General features: G+C 46.0%; 2 protein-coding genes across 2 annotated transcripts in view; one reads left to right on the top strand and one right to left on the bottom strand.

The window, feature by feature from the left end:
• The window catches only part of aifm2 (apoptosis inducing factor mitochondria associated 2), a 9,175-nt gene extending 8,112 nt beyond the window's left edge, over positions 1-1,063 (bottom strand). The window contains exon 1 of the mRNA XM_062520347.1: positions 851-1,063. Coding sequence (XP_062376331.1) covers positions 851-1,063 — 213 coding nt within the window. The remainder of the gene's footprint in view (positions 1-850) is intronic.
• Positions 1,064-2,552: 1,489 nt separating this feature from the next.
• Positions 2,553-22,500, top strand: part of ninl (ninein-like) — a gene marked incomplete in the record, with an annotated part of 27,026 nt that continues 7,078 nt past the window's right edge. Inside the window, 17 exon segments of the mRNA XM_062519360.1 lie at positions 2,553-2,691; positions 3,927-4,138; positions 4,319-4,415; positions 5,753-5,946; positions 10,200-10,266; positions 10,774-10,964; positions 11,655-11,810; positions 13,547-13,717; positions 14,476-14,612; positions 15,093-15,233; positions 15,679-15,853; positions 16,297-16,407; positions 16,874-16,963; positions 17,815-17,962; positions 18,215-18,283; positions 18,375-18,496; positions 18,783-19,141. Of these exon segments, the coding sequence (XP_062375344.1) occupies positions 3,956-4,138; positions 4,319-4,415; positions 5,753-5,946; positions 10,200-10,266; positions 10,774-10,964; positions 11,655-11,810; positions 13,547-13,717; positions 14,476-14,612; positions 15,093-15,233; positions 15,679-15,853; positions 16,297-16,407; positions 16,874-16,963; positions 17,815-17,962; positions 18,215-18,283; positions 18,375-18,496; positions 18,783-19,141 (2,411 nt within the window).

Here is a 22,500-nt window from a genome sequence, read left to right as displayed (position 1 = left end):
TCCTAATTATAAACAACAAAGTTGTCTGGTTTTGAATAAATTATGGACGTACTGTAGGCTACCCAGTGTAGAATGCAAAGCGTCTGATTTGTTAGGTGATTAGCATACATGTAATAAATTAATTGAAAGTAGTCTTTAGAAAGTAGGCCATAAAATATGTGTAGATGTGTTGCATAAAAGGTTTCTAGCCAATAGGTTAATTTGCAACCCCTGTCCCTGGTCAGGCCTTTCTAAAAAATAATCCAAATATATATATTTTAAAAGAACTACATAGTAGTACAGAGAAACGTTACAGCAGAGAGGGTTGAATCAAGGATATTTGTTCAAGTTCAAGTTTATTGTCATGTACTCATAAAGAGAATTTATAAGTAATGAGATTCATTGTGCTCGAGTGTCTAGAAATAAATTAGAAAGAAAAATAAATAAGAAGAAAAGTGCCATCTTAAGGGGGTTTCCCAGGACGGTTCAGTATCCTGATGACTTGAGGGTAGAAACTGTCCTTGTATCTGCTGGTACGGGTCCTTAGGCTCTTGTATCGTCGGCCTGAAGGCAGGAGGGTGAAGAGATGGTGGCTGGGATGACTGGGGTCAGAAACTATACGCTTGGCCTTTCTTCTGCATCGCTGACTGTAGATGTCCTGGATGGATGGTAACTCAGTCCTTGTAATACGCTGTGCTGATCTGATAACTCTTTGTAGCGCTTTTCAATCCTGGCCAGTGCTGTTACCATACCATGTTGTTATGCCACCAGTCAGAATACTCTCTATTGTACAGCGGTAAAAGTTGGTCAATATCTTGTGGTCCATGCCAAATTTCCGCAGACGTCGCAGAAAGAAGAGCCGCTGTCTTGCTGTCTTTGTGATCACACCAATATGGTGTGTCCAGCTCAGATCCTCACCGATGTTAATGCCCAGGAATCTGAAGCTTTTGACTCTCTCCACTGCTGCACTCCCGATGTGAATGGGTGCATGTTCTTCTCCCTGCAGCCACCTGTAATCCACTATCAGCTCCTTGGTCTTTGTTACATTGAGCAGCAGACTGTTATTCTGACACCAAGATGTCATTGTTGCCACTCTGCTCTGTAGGCAGACTCATCACCATTCTTGATGCAGCCGATTATCGTGGTGTCATCAGCCAACTTAATGATGGTGTTGGAGCTGTCAGTGGCTGCACAGTCATATGTGTACAGTGAGTACAACAGAGGGCTTAACGCACTCCATAGTGGAGCACCAGTGCTGAGTGTTAGACTGGAGGAGGTGATGTTACCTAGCCGTACTGCCTGTGGCCTGCCTGTTAGGAAATTTAGTATCCAGCTGCACACAGAGGGACTGATGTTCAGGTCTTGCAGTTTCATGATGAGCCTAGATGGTATTATGGTGTTGAAGGCGGAGCTGAAGTCGATAAAGAGCATCCGTACATGTGTTGTTCTGATCCAAGTGAGAGAGAGCAGTATTCAAGGCCAAAGCTACAGCATCATCTGTAGACCTGTTAGACCTATATAAGCAAACTGAAGTGGGTCTAATGCAGTAGATAGACAGGATGTGATGTGATCTTTGACTAACCTCTCAAAGCACTTCATCACAACAATCTATTTGGTGATAGACATGAGAAGTATTTTGAGCAAGTTTGAAAGATGGAAAGCTTCAGGTTACAGTATGGAGTAGCACTTATCCGTCGACATGAACATCTGTAGGCTATCTTACCTATCTCCTTTTAGCAACTACTGGAACGACAGTAATCTCATGCGTGGAAGTCAAGCACTCGGTCGCCATCTATTGAATAAATAGCCTTAGCGCAGGATGGCCCGATGCATTAACGTTGTGTTAGTATGTGTATGTTGGCTATGTGAACGATATGGGCCAAATTGTTCTGCTGTGAAGATATACATGTCTACACTTGTATACTTTTATTTTATTATTACTATTATTATTATTAATATTATTTATTTTTATCAGCATTTTCAATACATTTACTGCAGAAACATTTATTGCCTTGATTTTCAGAATGTTTGTCGCTTCTTCGATTCCGGAAAGGAAAAAAAATAGCCAAAACATCCTCACAGCATGATCGTGAATAAGGAGAAATGTTCTTTCATAGTCATAGTTTACAAAGCCTCTGAATGTTGTTAGTGCAACATGTTTACTACTTTGGCAAGTCTCTCTCTCTATCTCTCTCGCTCTCTCGTTAGAGTCCATATGCTAAATACACATTATAATCTAAATAGTCTGGCTCTGACTCAAACTAATTCTACGGAATTGTTCATGTGTGCCCAATTCAAGTGAAACGTTGAATGATTGATTGATTTTAGGATTCTGTCCATCAATTGTTCTTCTCAAAGCCGGCTACATTCCATACCCAGTTTTGTTCACTACCACTCACACATGCAAGTACAGCATGGACACCGCTCATCGTGGTCGACCGCCTAGCCAGTAGGGGATGTGAGCCGCTGAGTAGAGCTTATTTCCCTGATGCGCGTAGAAAGGCATCTCTCGTACCCTCTAGTGCCAGGCGCCAGAATCTTTTTGCGCTGCCACTGCCCAGGGAATGTAGTCCTCTTGGTCATTCTGCAGATGTATTCTACAACAAACCGAGAGTAACTTTACTGTAATGTCATGAGGCAATATGGGAGGACAATCGGGGCGTAAAGCGTGTACGTGAATTTTACAGTGGTGACCACGGTGCAGTTGAAACGGTAAGACTCAAATTTCATTTTGTTAACAATACGTCTTCGAGTGTTCACCTACAGAGTCACACAATTGGCAACACAGTGTATGAGCTTATCTGTTAATGCTTAGAGACAATATTTTAACCTTCTTTACGCAGAACGACGTGGAAAACAACTTGTTATTTTTACTGTCCGCTTTTCTCCATTTTGTTCGACCTTTTGTTTCGCTTAGTTTCCCGTTCCCATGGTGAAGCGTACTTCAGTCATGCCGCTGGGAAGCTACACAGCTATGTATGCACAGCTACCCAAAAGATAAGCTCTGCGTAAATGTGTGCGTTTATTTGGTGTTTTGTGAATTGCGTAGCTATATGCTTCCAGTAGCGGCACATTATAGTAGCGATTAATGCATTCTGAGCCATCAACCAGTGGATATTTTCATTCAATAAAGTTGTGACAAATTATACATCCTAGTAAGGTTGTGTCCCGATAGTGTGTGACCATCACCAAGATGATCTTGTTTGACGGCGAAGATCCAAAAATCCCGAAATCTCTGAAACTTTGACCCAACTGGTGCCTAGAAGCTACATGTTTAATCGAAGTCAATTTTGATCTTGGTGTCTGAATATGGGTCAACCCAATAAATCGATTATCAGAGAAGCCCCAGGCTTTGAAATATTAGTGCGGCATCCCTGGAGAGTTGGCATTTAGTTGCATCGTCGAGAACATTCATATAAAGATCACTATTGATGTATCATTTTATTATAGAGTTGTGTAATTTATCGTCTACGAAAAGCTGTTGGTTTTGTCAAGAGCAGTCGCTGTGCTCAAATAGAGTGTCGATTGTTGGTTTTTACTCCTGTTGTGCCACCGAAATAAGGTCAGCAAGTAGCACTTTGTGCCCCTCGAGGTTATGTAAGCACAATCGAGACCTCCAAAACGTCAAAAGGAATTGAGTAGCCCCTACGAGACATGACTACCCAGGCAGACGATTTTGGCCTCTCGCTCCTCGCTGGAATGCGGAGGACCGATCCACTGCTGGAGGGACGCAAAAAGTCTAGCCACAGCTATGCACTCTCCCCAGTAATAGTTTACGGTAACAGAGCTCCGACCAAGAAGGGCGTCGTGTTAGTTCCCCGTTTGTAACACAACATTCGGAGAGGTCAGAGTATTTGTCAACATCCGATCAAGTGCGAGTTGTGCACCTTTCACCGTTGTTGACATTGTGGCTTTCCCCGCTGACCCTCCCCCACCCCCACCGATAGAGCGGCGTAGCCCAGCAGTATGTGGTGGGATGGATGAGGAAGAGCAAAACCGCTATGTGGCCCAGCTGAAGGAGGAATTCGACAGCTGTGACACCACTGGCACCGGTTACTTGGACAAAGAGGAGCTTTCCGTGCTTTGCCAGAAGCTACACCTGGATGCACATCTGCCCCTGATGCTGGATACCTTGCTGGGGCCACAGCATTATGCCAGGGTAAGAGGGATGCACTATGCCATATTAAACTTTCTCTATCTGTGCACCTTTGCCCGCTGATAGAGATATAAACTCGAAAGACATTTTAAACTGTAAGTATTTGCAACGTGTGCGAGACATGCTCACCAGTCATTTGTTGTCACTGTGATGCATTAGCATGTTTTCACACTTTGTGTTCAGGTGAATTTTGAAGAATTCAAAGAGGGCTTTGTGGCAGTGTTGTCACGCTCTCTGGACTTCAGTACTTCTGAGGAGGATAGCAGTTATCTGGAGCCAGGTAAGAACAGAGAAAAGCAAACATACCAATCAGTTTTATTGTGTCTAGCAGATTGCAAGATTAAACATGTAAATTAGACATGTCTGAAATTGTTTGGATTTCGAATAAGGCTATTGATACCCCCAGAAGGTAAAGACACAATGTGTACTTTAATTTGTTTTATGGCATACTGTATACATATTCAATGTTTCTCTAAGTGCATGCAATGTTATGCAAACATCTTGCAATGGAATGTCAGGGGAGCTGGTTTTAGCTAATCTGAAATTCTCTCGTTAAACAATGGCGAGATTTGTTCAGTTGTGTATGTTGTAGGCTACTCAAGATTGTTGAGTGCTTTATGTAAACGCTTAATCAGTGCTGTGATGGAGTCAGTGGTCTGTGCTGATGTGAAGAATGAAAGATTTGGTTACTGAACACTGCAGTGTACTGTTTGCTGTCTGGCTGTGGTGGTAAACAAATGTGATGACTTCTGCTGGATATGTTATCACCATCTGAAAGTCAGTCTCCTTTCTTTCTTTATCTAAAAGGGTGATTGTGTGTGTTAATACATCAGTATAGTTTTGTCATCCATGTCGTAATCAGCAGTTAGCTGTTGTTTCAGATATGCTGTAGCTTAGATAACTTTTGATTTAATCTAAAAGAGTGAATAACATTGTTTCTTTACTTGGACTGTTTCCAATATTTCAATGCTGTAGGGGCTACAAATGTTAACGTCTTTTTAAATAGTGCTTAAAAGAAATGCAGGAAACGCCTTGGTCTAATAAGGAGTAATGGGTCATCTTAGCTGTGGTCGGGCTCAGGGAGAAGGCTGATGTTTTGATTACATTCATTTTGTTCAAACTCAGCTTTTTTGGATACCACTGTATGAAGATGAAACCAAATATGGTCAGGGCAATTATTGTATAACCGGCCATTTTGTATGTATTTCATTGTGACATTTCAGTAACCTTTTATAATTCGTTCAGTTTTGCGTGTGTCAGTAGCACACTCATAGAGTTGTGTATAATTTGAGGTGCTGTCAGGTCTGATGGCATTGAAGTACTGCATTTGGGAAGAGACCTAAATAAAGAAACGTATAATATCAAACAGATGTGAGACCAGCAAGTATTGTAAAGAACATCTATGGTGGCCATTTTCAATTGCTGATTTTGTGCTCTGCTGAACTCAAACATTTATGTAACCAATATATTTATTTGAAATTTATTTAAGAGGGTCTATGCTCATCCAAGAGACCCAGACAGATCACAGTTCTGGCCTTGTCCAATTGTTTTGTAAATCTTTATGCTCACAGCTGTATTTGTCCTTCTTTTCCTTGTCCCCATTTCTGATTTGTCTAGTGATCCCAGAGGAGGTGAAGCCCAAGTTTGTGAAAGGAGCAAAGCGCTATGGGCGTAAGAGCCGGCCGGACCGACCCAATTCCGAGCGGACAGCTGATACCGACGAGACAGCGCCTTTCCACACCGACCCGAGTGAAACCACAGGAGTGAGGAGGGCCAAACTCCGACGCTCCACTTCGCTGGAAAGCGTGGAGGTAACGGGCCGACGGCTTCCGCTTGAGTCATTTGAGAAAAAGCCTGTGGAGGGTTGGCTGGAGTTCATGATTGCAGCCAGGCGCAGGAATCTAAAAGAGGCAAACACGCAGAGTCCACTGCAGCTGGATGGATTACTACTGGCACTAGAAAAGAAAAGAAAAAACGAGGCATTGTGCTAGGTTCACTTTGGGTATGGAGAGTGTAAGACCAGTTGGGTGTGTGGAGGCCGGGTATCACATACCTGAGTCTAGGCTCTGAACCCCCTAGGTAAGCAAATTTGAGGCGGTCTCCCCTGGCCTCAGGAAGTGTGGTGGTGTTTGGAATGTGAGAGTGGGAGCCTGTTGAGCCTAGCCTAGCCGCCCCCTCCCTCACCCCTTCGTGGTGCTCTTGGCTGGGGATCAAAGCTGCGTGCCCTGCGTTCTCTCTTGCTCTGTTACGCTCTCTCCCGTTTTCCTTTTCGTTTTCTTTCTTATTAAAGTCTTCCCTACTGCTCCGTCGGTCTGTATCTCTTTCTCTACCTGCCCTCACTCAACTCTGTCATTTCCTCTTTTTTGTACGCTTTCTCATGCAGTGTTCTTACTTTCCTCTTGCTTTCTCTCTCTCTAAGTCTTTCTTTTCCTCTCTTTATATCACTGTCTCCCTCTTCTCTTTTCAAACTTGTGGAATTGGAGAGGAAGTCTGTCAGTTATTCAGTCTTTTTTGCATACTCCACCCTTTCCTCAACCTTTCTTGTGACAGACTGAGACATTGGAATGAACCTTGCAGTTTGAAGAAAAATAGCTTGGTATATGCCTAGCAGTAGTTTCAATTTCCTACTTTGGAGTTGTCCATATCTTTTGAAACACAGTGTGAGGGTAAAAAGTGGTCAGGATGCCAAACTGTATGTAATTGTTATGGGTCCCATTAAGGCCTTAAGGACAATGGCAAGAGGATGGCCTTATGTCTTTTGTTATGGGTGGCAAATCATCTCTATCAGGCAGAGAGGATCACAGGCACTCCCCTGAGAGGAATCAAAAGTAGGGGGTATCTTTGCTATTGTTCTAAGTGACAGAGATTCTCTGCTCAGTGTTAAGAGCTGACCAGGCTTACTGGGTCATAGTGGGGGGTCCCTAAACATGTCTGATAGCTTGAAGGGAGCCATTTGTCCCTGTGAAAATGTGACTTCAGACTTTAGAGTATGTACGTGTGTGTGTGTGTGTGTGTGTGTGTGTGTGTGTGTTTGTGTGTGTGTGTGTGTGTGTGTGTGTGTGTGTGTGTGTGTGTGTGTGTTTGTGTGTGTGTGTGTGTGTGAGAGAGAGAGAGAGAGAGAGAGAAAGAAAAAGAGAGAGAAAGAGAAAGAGAAAGAGAAAGAGAAAGAGAAAGAGAAAGAGAAAGAGAAAGAGAAAGAATGATTACACAGAGAATGAGAAGAAGTGTATGTGGGTGTATGGGTGGAGACGTGATATGAGAGACTTGGGTCAGATCACACATACCACAACAAAAGTCATGTTTGACCATAATGCACCACAAGCCAAAATCCATCCCTTGCTTTTAGAATCACATCCTCTTATCCCAGAGTGTCTCCCTTTCCTTGTGTTTTTAGCCAGTTGCTTTGAAATATTTAGGCCTTTTATGTAATGCTGTGCTGGCAGCCTCCGTCGCTTGGGAGATTACATGTGTTTTAAAGCCACCACTCTCTCTCTCTCTCTCTCTCTCTCTCTCTCTCTCGCTGTCTTGCGCCTCATGCCACGAATCCAGTTGTTCCATGTTCATTGCAACTGTAAACCCCTCCCACTCTGTCTGTAATCTCTTTTAAATAGTTTAACGTTTCAAATGTTTACTCATTATGTAAAAGGCTTAAACCTCTCTGGATTCCTACTACTAGCTGCAAAGGGGGAACAGGAAGTAGAGATGTGGAGTGAGAGCAATAGATAGTGACAATTAGAATTACAAAAGTTCCAGACATACAGTACATACTGTATAGTCAACCTTTTACACAAACAAAGTCTGATTTTATTACTATAAAATCTTCTGATGTAAGATATTTCAGGTTAGTTTAGTTGGCCACGTGTAATATGGGTGGCAAGTTGGATGATGGAGTTGTGGCTGTGTGCATGCATTTGTTGGGGAAGGGGGTGGGCACACACATTAGTTGCCATGACACAGAAATTCCGGGCTAGGTATCCTTGTGGAATTTTGCTCCGAGCTAGCACTTGTTTTGTAAATAATTGAACCAGTTCTCATAAATATTGTAATATTTCCTGATCCATGCTTTTTGTGTTGCATAACTTATTTTGTTCTGCCAAATGGGGCAGACAACTTTTTACTTTGGCTTATTCTCCAGTCACATGGCAAAGACATGGTAAAAGCCAACAGAAGTGAATATCTTGAAGCTAGAAAAATGCCCCTTGCTGTCTATATGTGTTGAATCTTATGTAGAAGCACTACCACCAAATACCCCCTGTTATAAAATGAGAAGAGTAATAATCCAATTAGATTGGAGTCAATCCAATTGACCACATAATGTTAAAAATTGGAGTTCATCCCTGTAAGTCAGCGCTCACAGATTTGTGTGTTATGTCAGTGCAGTCTGCACAGCGACACTGTGTGACTGGGCAGGAGCCAGAAATAAATACTTGCTCATGTGTAATTAGTGCGGGTGAAGGCTGCCAGTGCACTTAGCAAGCTCCCATGCACCCAGCCTCTCTCCCTGACTGGCTTCTCTCTCTCTCTCTCATTGTGTGTGTGTGTGTGCCAGGCCTTAAGGGTGAACACACCACAGACACACAGAAGACAATAGGAAGGCAAAGTGTCCTACTCCCTGTCTCCTCCTCCCTCAATAGGGGTTTGTTTTTGTGGGCCATTACGTAATGTTGTTCAATATTTCAAGCTGATGAAAATTGATTGTGGCTTGTCCCACATTGCGGCAGTGCCGCATCTATCCTACCCCCCGCCCCCTCCCCATCCCCTCCTGCTGTTTGCCCACGGCTGTGGGCTGATTGACTCTGGTCATGACTGAGGGATTAAGTCGATGTGGTCCGCTCATGCTGACCTGCTCATGTGATTGCGTTTGACTGACGTGCAGAGTTATTAATGCTTCTGTGTGTTGTTGCTGGTGCTGCCCTTTTTGTGTGTGTGTGTGTGTGTGTGTATGTTTGTGGAGGAATGTCGGCAATGCAGTGTCGTGTCAATCTGATGTTATTTCTATGATATTTATATCAATAAAAGAAATATAGAGGTAGGGTATGTGAGGTGGAAGACTGTAAAATATGTAAATAAAGAATGGAGAACAGCAAGTAATCCAGTTAGGTTTTGCCTCATGTGCTTAAGAGGATTGCCCACTGGTTGGCGCCAGTGCACAACACAATCACAGTTTTACACAAAAAATGGCAAGAGCTACACCCCCCCCACACACACACACACACACACACTCACACACAAATTCAGTCTGTACACACACAGTAATTATACAAGGATGCATTACCTTGTTCTCTGAGATTTTGTTTAAGTAAAAAGGACCGTTAAAGGAACAAATTATGAAACCAGTGTGGATTTTCTCCTGGAGAATTGGGAAATGGTACCAGGTGTTATATAATACATGCATGCATACAGATACAAGCAATCATTAGTGAAAGCTTTATCAGTAACACACACACACACACACACAGACACACACACACACACACAGTCACTCGCTCGCGCTCACACACACATAAACACACAACCATCCCCTCGCACTCTCTCTTTCACACACATAAACACACACAGGCGCACGTGCATGATAAGCCCCTTAGATAGGAGTGCAGGGCCCATATGTTGTGAACTGGCGCTGCTCTGCTCTTTAGCCTGACATCACAGTCTGCTGGTTGTCCTTGCTCAGTGTCGTGGAAGTAATGTTGGCGGGTGGGAATTCCTTATGGTCACTGCATTGTTTCGTCTTTTGTTGCTACGCTGTGCGCAGACATGGGGTACCCTGTACTCTCAGTTTCACTCTCCCGCTCTTTTTCGGTGACACACACACACGCACACACACACACACACACACACACACACACACACACACACACACACACACACACACACACACACACACACACACACACACACACACACACACACACACACACACACACACACAGAAAAGGGAACCCACAAAAACACTATCAGTGTATTATGTAGCAAGCAAGTGAAAGATGTTATCTAAGCTCCCTTGTGTACATACATTTCTGTGTCTAAGGACTGAAGTGACTCTACCTCAATGTCTATCTTTCAGAGTCTGAAGTCTGATGAAGAGACTGGGAGCAACAAGGAGGCCTTTCTGTCCTCTTTTGAAGCACAAGGTACTTGGGTTCTTCTTAATGTGTGTTGTAAAGGCATTGGACATTATGGGGATTACCCTTGGCAAGTGGCAGCGTTTCGCTTAACGCAGTGCTCAGACCTTACTGTAATAAGTTCTATCTTGTTCCTAAGCAACATAAATGGTTTGTTTAAACTGAGAATTGAATACACTGACTTTACGCTTTGAAAATTGAACCAAGTTCAACGCTCAGCTTGTTCAATGCTAGCGTTATACTAGCGCTGCCACTGTTCCGCTGTCGAACCATAGAGAACAGTAGGAAACCTGCCGCTTGCTGTTGGCCAGTGTGATCCCAGCCTATTTGTGTGGCGCATTCTTTCCTGGATAGGTCTCAAGAACAAATGTGCAAAACTAGAATCGTTATTTCAGATATTATGTTTCAAGCCTGTTGTTTTGACATACATTTAAAACAATGGCTGGTGTTGTGTGTATTTTTGTGTGTTTATGTCTGTGTATGTGCACTCACACATGTGTGTGTGTGTGTCTGCAGGCCAGCAGAAGCGCTGGAAGCCAGACAGCACAGGAAGCGGCCTGCACTCGCCGGGCCTGCGGGAGAAGGTGTCCGATGGGCAGGTGAGGGCGGTGTGGGAGGAGCTGGGCGTCGGCGCCGGGGGCTCACTTAGCCGACAGGAGCTGTCACTCGTGTGCGAGCACATCGGCCTCAAGAACCTGCAGTCAGAGGTCAGCAGAGCTACCTTCCGTACACACACACACACACATACAAACACACACACACTAATGGTCATTTCGTTAATGAAGACAATAACAATGATTCATGATTGTCATATTTTTCCATGATTAAGAAGGGACATCACCATCCTCTTGTGTGACAAAATGCGATATTGTTGACAAGATAAAGACTAAAACATACTGTACTATACCTCGACCATTATCAGGCTTTGAGCGCCTGTCTTGAAGGTCTTGATTGCTTGTTTGTAAAGGTTTGAGCTTGTCCTTAGGGCCTCACATTGGAAAGTTGTGAAAGCTGTGGGACAGTTGTGTGAAGATCCAGTAGCTAAAGATACTCCCTAGTTTCGCTTTTTGATGAAGATGTTGTTCACCCCTGGTCACAGTCCTTGAAGGTGTCTTGAGAGTTAGGTGGGATGACAGTCACAACCAGTCACAAATCCTTCACCAACAAGCAATATTAGAAACGACAGGACAAATTGTTGAAGAATGCCATTCAAGTATTTTGTTGTGATACTGGTTGTGACACTAGTTGCATTGTTTTTGCACTTCTCATTTAATGCAGTGTCAAGTTGTAATACTCTGCCCCAGAACATTAGTAGCTGAGTGTATGAAATCCCTGTGGACATCATTAAATCTGTTCTTGTTTGGACTGTGTGTGTGTGTGTGTGTGTGTGTGTGTAGGAGCTGGATGCTCTCTTCAGGAAGCTTGATAAGGACCAAGATGGGCGAGTCAGCCTACAGGAGTTCCAGATAGGCCTCTTCAACCATGGAGATCTGCCAGCCCCGAAGTCCTCGTCCACCCCACTGAGGCCTAAGACCCAGCTTTCACTATTACAGGTCAGCCAGAGAAAGACCGCACACACACACACACACACACACACACACACACACACACATACAGTATATATATACATACATATATGAATGCAAATACAGATACACAAACACAAACACATCTACGGAGTTACCTGCTTGGGTCTCCAGGGCCTTACAGGAGACCTTTAACAAGCCCCATCTCATTTTCTGAATATAAAGCTGACTGTAGAGAGATTATTGGATGCTGGTAACGGGGAGGCTGTTGATGGGACTCTAGGGACTGTGAGGACTCAGAGAGGTGTGCTCGGAGGCCAGCCGGGGGATTAGCGGGAGCTGGTTAACCTCGGGTTCCAGCCTACCATTGTGTTTTCCTCAGAGCTGGTGAAATGGATGGATGAAATGGATGATATTATCATTTTATTAGTGAAGTTTTTTGTTCTGTAACCAGCATATCTGGCCGACATGAACTCAGCAGTGTCCAGATTGAAGGTGGAGGAATGAGTAGAAACAGTCCTACAGAGATATTTTAACCACATCACATTTAATCATATTATGCTCTCACAACAGTAGATTATTAGGTTTGAGGTCATGCAAAGGGTTGATCTCTGACCGCATATCATTGCAGCAAGCTAGTGCCAGTATCCCTTGATAAACCGCTTCCTCTCGCATTGCGTAAATTAAATGTTTTCATCTGAAATGCCCATTTGAAACCAGTGCGAATAAAGAGTATTTGGCAAATCGTGCAATGCACAATACTCCCTTCTACTAAGGTGGGGATATTGTCATTGCATCACAACCAGAGCTGTGGGCTGTTGTTGGCTTATCTGTAAACAGTGTGTGAAAATGAAAACAAACTGAACTGAACTGCGTAAAAACCTAAAATAAATCAAATGTTTGGAATGGATAAGTGACTTGAGATGATTTCAGATGATCAAAGATAAAAACATGATTTATGTATGGCAGAACATTTTATTCAGGCAAAGAGCCAGGGCAGCCAAGTGTTTACCTCCCTGCTGAGTAGGACCACAATTTAAAAACCCTGATGATAACCTCAGCCTGTAGCCAGTTGAGTTAATTGATATATGGGTGGAAGTCCCGCTCTCAGTTCTGTTTAACACTCAGAAGAAGATCTTAATAATGTACTGCACTTCAGGCCTCATATCTAGCTGTGGCCTGTTAAGGCGCAAAATTAAAGTTAATATTTGTTCTCTGAAGGCAGACAGTGGTGGCTCACCAAGGGTGAATATTATGAAACGTCATTGTTTTCATTCCCTAATGTTTATCTACGGTCAGCTTTAGGCTATTATGTTCCTAATCTGTATATCAGGGTATTTAACTCATTGTGAAGTTCTGAAACAATAGCTTATGCTGTCTGGCATAGACGAGCAGATGTTAAAGAGTTTCGCCTCCACACACAATGCTGTCTCCAGAGTCTGTGTACGTAGATGGTGAATATTGCACTGGCTCCATGACATAAGCGCGTGGGCAAGGAAAGTAGGCTAAGCCAGATTATGGGTTACACCAGCAAAAAAAAAAAAAGACACTTATTAGTCGAGCGTGAAATCATTTTTATTTATGCCGGTCCCAATCTTTTGACCAATGAGGGCTTGTACGGCGCAGCGTGAGGTGGAGGGGAGGTCAGGGGTAGAAAGGGGTCGAGTCCGCCCGCGACTGTGCACTTGGCAGATCGTGATCCGAACGACGCGCAGGTGCGGCCTGCTGCACATGCTCATGTCATGGCCCGCTCTGTGTTCCAGCAGGCGTTCGACGAGAGGGTGGCGCGGTCCACCTCTCCATCTCTGCTCTCGGCCACCGTGGGTCAGAAGCTGCTGACCCGGCTGGACGATGGGAGCGGCTGCGCCAGTCCGGAGCGGGTCATCGCCCTCTGGACCGAGGAGGGCATCCGCAACAGCAGGGACATCCTACAGGTCAGTCAGTCTAATGCCCTTACACGCCTGCGCTGATAGGCTGGTGTAGCTGTTAGGAATTTCTACACTCTGCTGTCAGCTGATGAGAGATGAGATGTGAAGGTGACATTGTGTCTTTGGTTTCAACAATGGATGAGCTAAATTATCATTGGTGTCATTCATCAGTGGCTATCTGGATTTCCTATTGACAGGGATATGGAGGTCGCCGTGAGTGATTTGAGTTATTTTCAGATGTGCCCTTGAAAAATGTAATTACGTGCTCTCACTGCACCACTTAAACAGATTTGATGTGCTTAAACTCTCTGGGGTCCGGCGCTTTTCTTCATGACTAATTAGCTGTTTGTGTACTCCATAACATACTTGTGCACGATTCCTCCTTGCCTTGATACTGTGTGTGACTTTTAAAATGTAATGGATGGAAGTGGAGAATTTTTTTCACGGGTGGTTAATTAATGGACTAAACTACCTCGTATAATGAGTTTGTCCTTTCCAGAGTCCAAAACCTCATCAATAATGGTGTTTACATGCTTTATTAACCGGTGACTGCTTTAAAGCTTTTCGTTTTGTCAAGTAAAATTGATCTTTAGAATTTGTTAAAATTCGTTGTTAGAAAGTGTTTTTTGTAGTTGTTGTTTTGACCATTGATTTTTTTTTATTTTTTTTTATATATACTGGGATAAATACTGTATGTTTGTATGTAGCACTGAGCTTTCATTTGAAGTTGAAGGAAGGTTTTGAAATGTGTTGTGGTCCTCCAGACTCTGGACTTCTCGCTGGACGAGCGGCTGAGCCTGGTCGAGCTCACCCTGGCGCTGGACAACGAGCTGCTGGTCAGCGGCAATGGCATCCACCAGGCTGCACTCATCTCCTACAAGAACGAGATCCACTTCCTCCAGTGGGTGGCCTACTTTGCATTCACTTTAATTTGCTTTGCTTGAACATGACATTCAACTGCAGTCAAAAAAAAGAAAAAAAAAGAAAAAGAAAAGCTTGACCCATTTCTCCTCCATAATCCAAATCCAAACATCCCCAATGTATATCAGAAGAACACGTTTGTTCAATTTTGTCTCCATCTAGAGGTGGCGCTCATTTTATGACACTGTCTGGGTACATGCTGGACTGGTTTCATTGTGCACTGATCTTAATTCCCAGTTTTGGAACAATTACAGTGTGTCGTGCCATGCAGTTTTACTGCCTTTGTAGTAAATGCATGGCATTAATATGCTTGCGCCATCCATGTTGTCCTGGGGTCATGCCCTTCTAAATCTTGGACACAATGGTGCGCCTTTTGTGTTGTGGGTATGTATTGTGTATTAAGTAACACAGTGAGGTGATCCATTGTTTGATTTATTAATTAATTTATTTATATATAAAGGACTCTGGCGGATCAGGCATGTCGAGAACGGGATAAAGCCAAGGCTGACCTGGAATGGGCTGACCGAAGAAACTTGCAGCTGGTCAGGGAGGTGGATGACCGCCACGCCACCATGGAGTCACTCAATGAAACAAAAATCAAGTGAGAGACCAGTGAAATTACACCCTTCCCCACAAATACACATACATCACTGTTATTCCTGTAAACGAGACTGGTTCAAGTGTTGCAGATTGCGATAACGGCAAAGTGTAATAATCTTCATGTTTGTCATTGTAATTAATGGTGAAGCACAATGACAGTAGGGTGACAAAAAAATATTTTGACACAAACACAAACATTCTTTGGACTGATGCTCAAAGATGTCCTAAGAATGAGCAATAGTATGTGAACACAGAATTATATTAGATATAAATAATTATTTTATTAACCAAAGACCACAGCTTTCATTGATTTTGCATTGCTGCCCTCAGCCTGCATGGAGGTCTGAGATGTGTAGTGATATTCCTTTCTAGAAATGCCTTTAAATTCATTCAGAACAACAGAAACATGCTCTGGGTTGTGACTGTCCTGCTCTCTGATTGGCCAGGGGTCTGGAGCAGGACTTCCGGGAGAAGCTGACGGCGCTGCGGAGCGAGACGGAGCAGGAGAGTGAGGTGCTGATGCAGGAGCTGGAGTGGGAGCGCGTCAAACTCCGCGAGGAGGTGGAGGCCCTGCAGGCCAAGGACGTCAGCCTGCAGGAGGAGGTGTGCAACGTCACCCAGGTGAGGAGACGCCACCCAGCCCTGATGGTCACAGTTCAGATGTGCAGTTTAATAGACATGCCTGGATGTGGTAGCTGTCATGCGCTGTATTCCCATTCAGTGATTACCATGTTACTGCTGCTAGTTTGTGGTAACACAAATGCTTCTAGTTTCGTGCAATTAATTGTAGGCTTTACCTCCGAGCATCAGTTAAAGGGACAGACTCGGCAGTCATGCTGCCATCAAGCCGTCTGCCACTTAGCAACCACATAAGTGTACATGCTGTGTACAGCTACCATATCCATACTTCCTGGATTGCCTGCATCACACACTCTCTGTGCCTCGGGATTAATGGCGGTTATTATGAGGCCTGTTGTTGCCTGGTAGTTGACCGGTGTGTGTTTCCCTGCCGCGTGTGTTTGCACGGTGTTGAATAACAGCTGCTTCGTGCCTCGCTGTCACAGGAGAACACTCGGCTGGAGGATGAGGCGAGTGCGCTGAAGAGGAGGCTAGCCGAGACCGAGAGCACCGTGGCCAGGCTGCAGAGGGACCTGGAGCACCTGCTGCAGGACAAGGTGAGAGCTGAGTGGGGGGGTGATGTGTGTGTGTGTGGGGGGGGGGGGGGGGCAGTTGAGGTGGGCCTCCAGCTGCAGCAGCTGCACCCGCTACACCCAAATCCTTCTACTTCCTACAGACACAAACCGAAAGAAGCACTTCATAGAGACTGTGAGATCTTTTGTAAGGAAACAAAGCGGAGGACTTTTTATATACACACACACACACACACACACACACACACACACACACACACACACACACACACACATGGAATCAATCATTTTTAATGTATGGTTTCCCCCCAGATTGAATTACATTATAACAACCTCACCCTATTCCTATGGGAACATATTTGTGTGTTGGATGGAGAGACCTTTCGTGCCTCGTCAGAATCATAATTCCGACCACCTCGGCATACCGCAGAAAATAAATGCAGTGAGATGAATTGCCTGTCTAAAATGTTTTTTTTTTTTTTTTTTTCAGTTTGGCAGCCTGGATCAGAGCCCGGTTGTCCTGGAAAACCAGGAGGAGCATTTCTCTGAGATCATTAAGGAGTATGAAGTCCAGTGCAGGGTGAGAATGTCACACATGCACATGTTAACCAAGACTTTCATATACAGCTGTGGATGTAAGTCTATATAGTCTTGTCTTCCTGTATTCCCCAAATGGGACTGACATTTACACCTCACATTTAGAGGAAGTGACCTTGGCTCACCTGTACCTGTTAGTTTGTTAGTTCGTTAGTAAGGTTATTTAGTTAGTTAGTTAGTTTGTTTGTTTGTTTGTTTGTGTGCCTGTCAGTGTGTAATTGAAGTGATGTCTCAGACAGACGCTGGCACCCCTTGCACTTCCCCTCTGCCCCATTGCATCTTCATCCTCTAGAGAAGAAGATTAAGTGTCCAGGCTGTCTGTGTGGCCGCGCAATGAATTAGATCAGACTTTCTGCGGACTTGATGATCTCCGAATGTGTTTCACATGTGGTCATTTTTAAAATAATGTATTGGTTTGCTTGCTTTGGCTTGCGGTGAAACCTAGCATCTGCCATTGTTTTGTTGAAGCTGACGTGTGGAAGTTGAAACTGACATTTTCCTGCAGTTTCACCGCTAATTGAGTCATTTGTATTTAAATGCACACTCTCTGTGGGGACTAAGAAAGTGAAGGTGAGCCTGCGTACGGGGCTTTGATTGCTCCCTGATAGCTGTGTGATGGTAGTGCTAAGAGGCTGGCATAGAAATGACATTTGCCATTGAATTGCATGCCAGCTAGTAAAAAGGCTAGGCGTTCTCTCCTTTTGCTGAGGCCTATAGATGTTGCTAGAGGTGTGTGTGTGTGTGTGTGCGTGACTTTGTTAGCGTGTGAGGGCGGCAGAGAGCGAGTGAGAGCACCAGCACTCTTTAACTGGTTGGAATGTGTGTGCCGTGCAGGAGTTGCGGGACAGGAACGACGAGTTGAGCTCGGAGCTGGAGATGCTGAAGAACCAGACGCTGACCAGGAAACCCAGGCGCTCGAGGGAGAGCCTCTCCTCTCCCACCTGGTCCGGCCGCCGGGCGCTCGCCACCGAGTCCGATTCAGGTAGCCTACACGTTCAGGACCGCATTAGGACTCTCACCTGCACAGATTACAAATCACAGAATGTGGGTTGTAGCGTAAACCGTTTTTTATGTACTACTAAAGCCCCACCCCCTCATTCTATGTCACTTGCGTAAAGCCACACCCCTCCACACCCTTAGAAGTAGTTTTGTTTTCTCATTTGCTGTTGTATTGCGTAGCTGCGCGTGTCTCTCTGGTCAACCTCTCTGCTCCCACTCTGATTTGCACATCTAGATGACCCTGAGATGAAGAAAAGCAGTTCTCCTCAAGTCAAGAAAAAACTTGAAGTGGAAAATAAAAATGGTAAGAAATAGTAACAGTGTTAAAAACGCTCGCCATAAAATTGCCTTGAATTGCATCAGAATGGGATTGTGTGTGTGTGTGTGTGTTTCAGCATTGGGCTCCTTGGAGAGTCTGTCTGCACCTGTCAGTATAGAGACTGAGCTGGCCATGGAGCAGCTGAAGGAGAAGTACGAGCAGGAGGTGCAGGACCTCAAGATCCAGCTGGAGACCAAGGTATCTAACAGACACGGTGAAAATATTGGTGGAAATCTGGTCAGAGATATGAAGTAATGAAATATTGCCATTGGGACAGATGTGCACACAGTGAGGCAAACATAGGAAAATAGATAGGGTATAGAACAGGGTATATATTATACAGGAATGCATCATCAACTTCCCTGGGAAAGACAAAAAGCAAAACATTTTGTGACGGTCATATTAACCATATGCTGAGAATGGACACACATTTACAGAGGCCTCAGACGTCATCTGAGCTGGTCTCCTCTCCACCTGTGTGCAGGTGAACTTCTACGAGCGCAGCATGGAGCTGATGCGGCGCAACATGGAGGTGGAGCGCAAGGAGATCTCGCAGAGCTTCAAGGTGGAGATCAGCGAGCTGGAGGAGCAGAAGGCCCACGCCGAGGAGCGGGCGGAGAGGCTGAAGCAGAGCGCGGAGAAGCTGGAGGCCCAGCTGCAGGCCCGGGCCGAGGGGCTGGCCTGGGGCTCGGAGCTGGACCGCCGGCTCCAGCGGGAGCAGGCCGAGCTGGAGCAGAACTACGCCCGTGAGATGAGCAACATCGTGCAGCGGCTCACGTCCGAGAAGGACCAGCTGGAGGCCGAGCTGAAGCTGAAGATGGACCAGGAAGTGCTGCTTGTCAGGTGGGTGATGGGGCAGGCTTGTTTTGATCTATTTCGAGACGATGGGACTATTATAGGTTAGCAGGTCATACATATGGGCCAATATCGTTTTTTGCAGTAATATAGTCTCAGTTTTTGGAGTGGAATTCCCTAGATTCTTATAATTGTAGAGTTTTGACTATTTCTATTTCTCAGCTGACCACAGATAATATTGAATCCCAATCCTGCATCCCTTAAACAGCCATTGTTCATCTATAAAAGCCATGCACGCGATGAAATTGGGTTTCTTGCCTGGTGGCTAACACGCATCGTCTTCCCCTTTTATACAGAAATGAGTCAACATTTAGGTGCCATTCTCAAATGATGCATGTCTTGCCACCTAAACGCCTTGACTCATTTGCATAACCAACCAATATACAGAATCTCCATTCAGCAGCAAGAAAGGTTAACCTCCAATGTTTAAGGTTTTCCTTCAATGTTTAAGTACTGTCTCCATAGTCACTCTTGTGTCAGTTTATGCAATTGTTACCTATTACCTATGTTGCTGTCATTATGTGTGTGTGTGTGTGTGTGTGTGTGTGTGTGTGTGTGTGTGTGTGTGTGTGTGTGTGTGTGTGTGTGTGTGTGTGTGTGTGTGTCAGAGAGAGAGAGAGAGAGAAAGAGAAAGAAAGAGCAAGAGCAAGAGAGAGAGACCAGGAGAGAGAGTGAGAAAGAGAGAGAGAGAGTGTGAGTTAACTTGTTGCTTTCATGTTGTGACTGTATGTATGCAGAGACTGTGTGTGTGTGTGTGTGTGTGTGTGTGTGTGTGTGTGTACACACACACATTCATACCATAGGTGGAAAAAAAAATATGCCCCTATACGCTGTAAATGTGCATGCACGTTTTTTACAAGCTGTGACTGTGTGCTGAATCAGGGAGGAGATGGACAGGCAGCTCTGTCAGTGCAAGCAGCAGTACAGCGAGGCCCAGCGCAGCCTCCTGCACCAGCTGCACTGCGAGCGCCGCCGCCTGCACGAGCAGGGCGAGCAGCAACAGCGCGAGCAGGGCTGCTGGGAGGCGCGCCTCCTCGAGCTGGAGCAGGAGGCGCGCAAGGAGCGCCTGCGCCACGAGGAGCGCGCCGGCGAGGAGCAGGCCCAGATCTGCCACGGCGCGGCGCTGGAGAAGAGGCGCCTGGAGGAGGCGCACCAGGAGGAGGTACGGCTCCTGCAGGAGGAGAACCAGGAGGAGGTGCGGCTCCTGCAGGAGGAGAACCGCGGCCTGCGGACGCGGGTGGAGCTGGGGGAGCGGGCCGAGGTGGAGGCGCAGGAGCTGCGGAAGCGGCTGGAAGCCAAGCTGGAGGAGATGTGCGAGCAGCTGGAGGAGAACACGGTCCACCTGAAGTCGCAGGACGCCGCCATCCAGCGCCTGACCTCCGACCTGCTCCGGACGGAGAGGGAGCTGGAGGCGGAGGGCACCCGGGCGGAGGAGCTGCTCCGGAAGCTCTCCCAGCTGACGCAGGAGCTGGACGGCGCCCAGGCGGAGGCGTCCGCGCTGCGCTGCGAGAAGGAACTGCTCCAGGGAAACTGCAACCACCTGTCCAGTGCCTTCGCCCTGCAGCAAGCTCAGTTCAAGGAGACCGGCGAGGAGATGAACGCACTGAGGGCAAACGTGGAGAAGACCCGAGACGTGGCAAGGCTCAAAGAGGCAGCGCTCACGAGACAAGTCGCCGACCTGGAAGCTCTTCAAGCGGATAGAACCAAGCTCGGCGAACAGCTGAGAAGGCGGACGACAGACGTGGAGCATTTGCAGACGCGTCTCCAAAGCCTGACGACAGACTTGGAGCAAATGAGGAGGAGCAAGCTAAGCTTGCAGGAGGCCTTTCGGTCGGAGCAGAGCAAGGTGAGCGACATCCGGTCGACACTGGAGCTGGACAAAGAAGAGCGGGATTGCCTCGCGCAGGAAAACGCGGCCTACCGTGGGCTGACCAACCAGCTGTCCGCACAGATAGTGGAGATGGAGGCGGAGGCCGAAGGGTTCCGGGAGGACGTCCAGCGTCTGACCCGGGAGCTGGGCAGGAGCGACTGCTTAGTGCAGGAGCTTCGCGCCCAGCTGGACGGTCAGACGGCGGAGATGGAGAAGCTGTGGGCCGAAGTCCAACGGAAGGTGCGCTTGTTCGAGCAGGGCAAGAGCCTCTCCGGGGAAGTGGAGGAGCTGAGGGGTCAGCTGGCGGACAAAGAGAAAGAGCTCGGCGCTGTCCGACAGCAGGTGGACGGAGCTAGCGCCCAGCTCCAGGAATCCCTGGAGGATCTGAGCCGCGCGAAGGAGGAGTTTGAGCGGGAGAAGACGAGCATGAGGGAGCGGCTCGTGGAGATGGAGAAGTTGGTCATGGCTCTGGAGGAGGCCGAAGGAGCGAACACGCAGCTCCAGAAATCCCTGGAGAGATCCCAAGAGGAGCAGAGCCGAGCGGAGGGGGAGTTTGATGGGGAGAAGACTAGGATGAGGGAGCAGCTCTTGGAGATGGAGAAGCTGGTCGTGGCTCTGGAGGAGGTCATGGACCCTGCCAGTCCACACAGGTTTGTCGCCGTGCGGACTGGTCAACCCAGGAAATGAGGCAATAAAAAAACAATGACTAACCCACGCCTGCCATGATCTGAGACATTTATGCCTGCTGACCGTTGGATGCAATGAACTGAATAACTGTAGCTTCAAGAGTGTGTGTGTGTGTGTCTAACTTTTTTAAATGATTTTTTTTCTCTCTGAATGTTCTGCATCTAATGGAATGATTATTAACTACAATCTTTCTCCTCGCATCTCTTGCACAGTTTCGACTCCGACTTTGTGGAATTCACAATTGTGCGAAACCATTTGTTTCATCCACTAACGGAATGATTTCTTTTAATCGCATGGTATTAGACATGGCAAATAACACCAGCATTGCAGAAGATCTTGGCTCTGTGTGCCGTGCGCCTGCATTTTGTCACAACTAATCTAGATTGATTTGCTTTGAAAACTGTAAGCCATTTTTGTGTGTTTGAAAAAAATGCCTTCACCTAATGTTTGATTGTTCTAGTTCACTGACTGTGATTGTGTGAATCCATATTGTCCATCCATCAAGTTTGGCTTGGTGGTGTTGACGTTACATCATGGATATGCTAACCATGTTTATGTGTTGTTTGCATCAGGGCTAAACTCGATGAAGTCAATTCTGAGAACTGTGCCCTGAAAGACCGACTGACTATGCTGCAACAAGACGTGAAATCACTTGAAGAGGAGGTTGACAAAAAGAAGTGAGTTTGAACCTAGGATTGATCAAGGGGTAGTGATACAGAGCTCTATAATATGAATGCTATGATATGAATATGTATCATATGTATCGTCATCGTTTTGTGTGGCTAGGAGG

The sequence above is a fragment of the Sardina pilchardus genome, chromosome 18, assembly GCF_963854185.1.
Source record: "Sardina pilchardus chromosome 18, fSarPil1.1, whole genome shotgun sequence".
In the NCBI taxonomy this organism is placed as follows: Eukaryota; Metazoa; Chordata; class Actinopteri; order Clupeiformes; family Clupeidae; genus Sardina; species Sardina pilchardus.
Note: the sequence above shows the minus strand (reverse complement) of the source record. Positions and strands in the feature narration are given on the sequence as shown.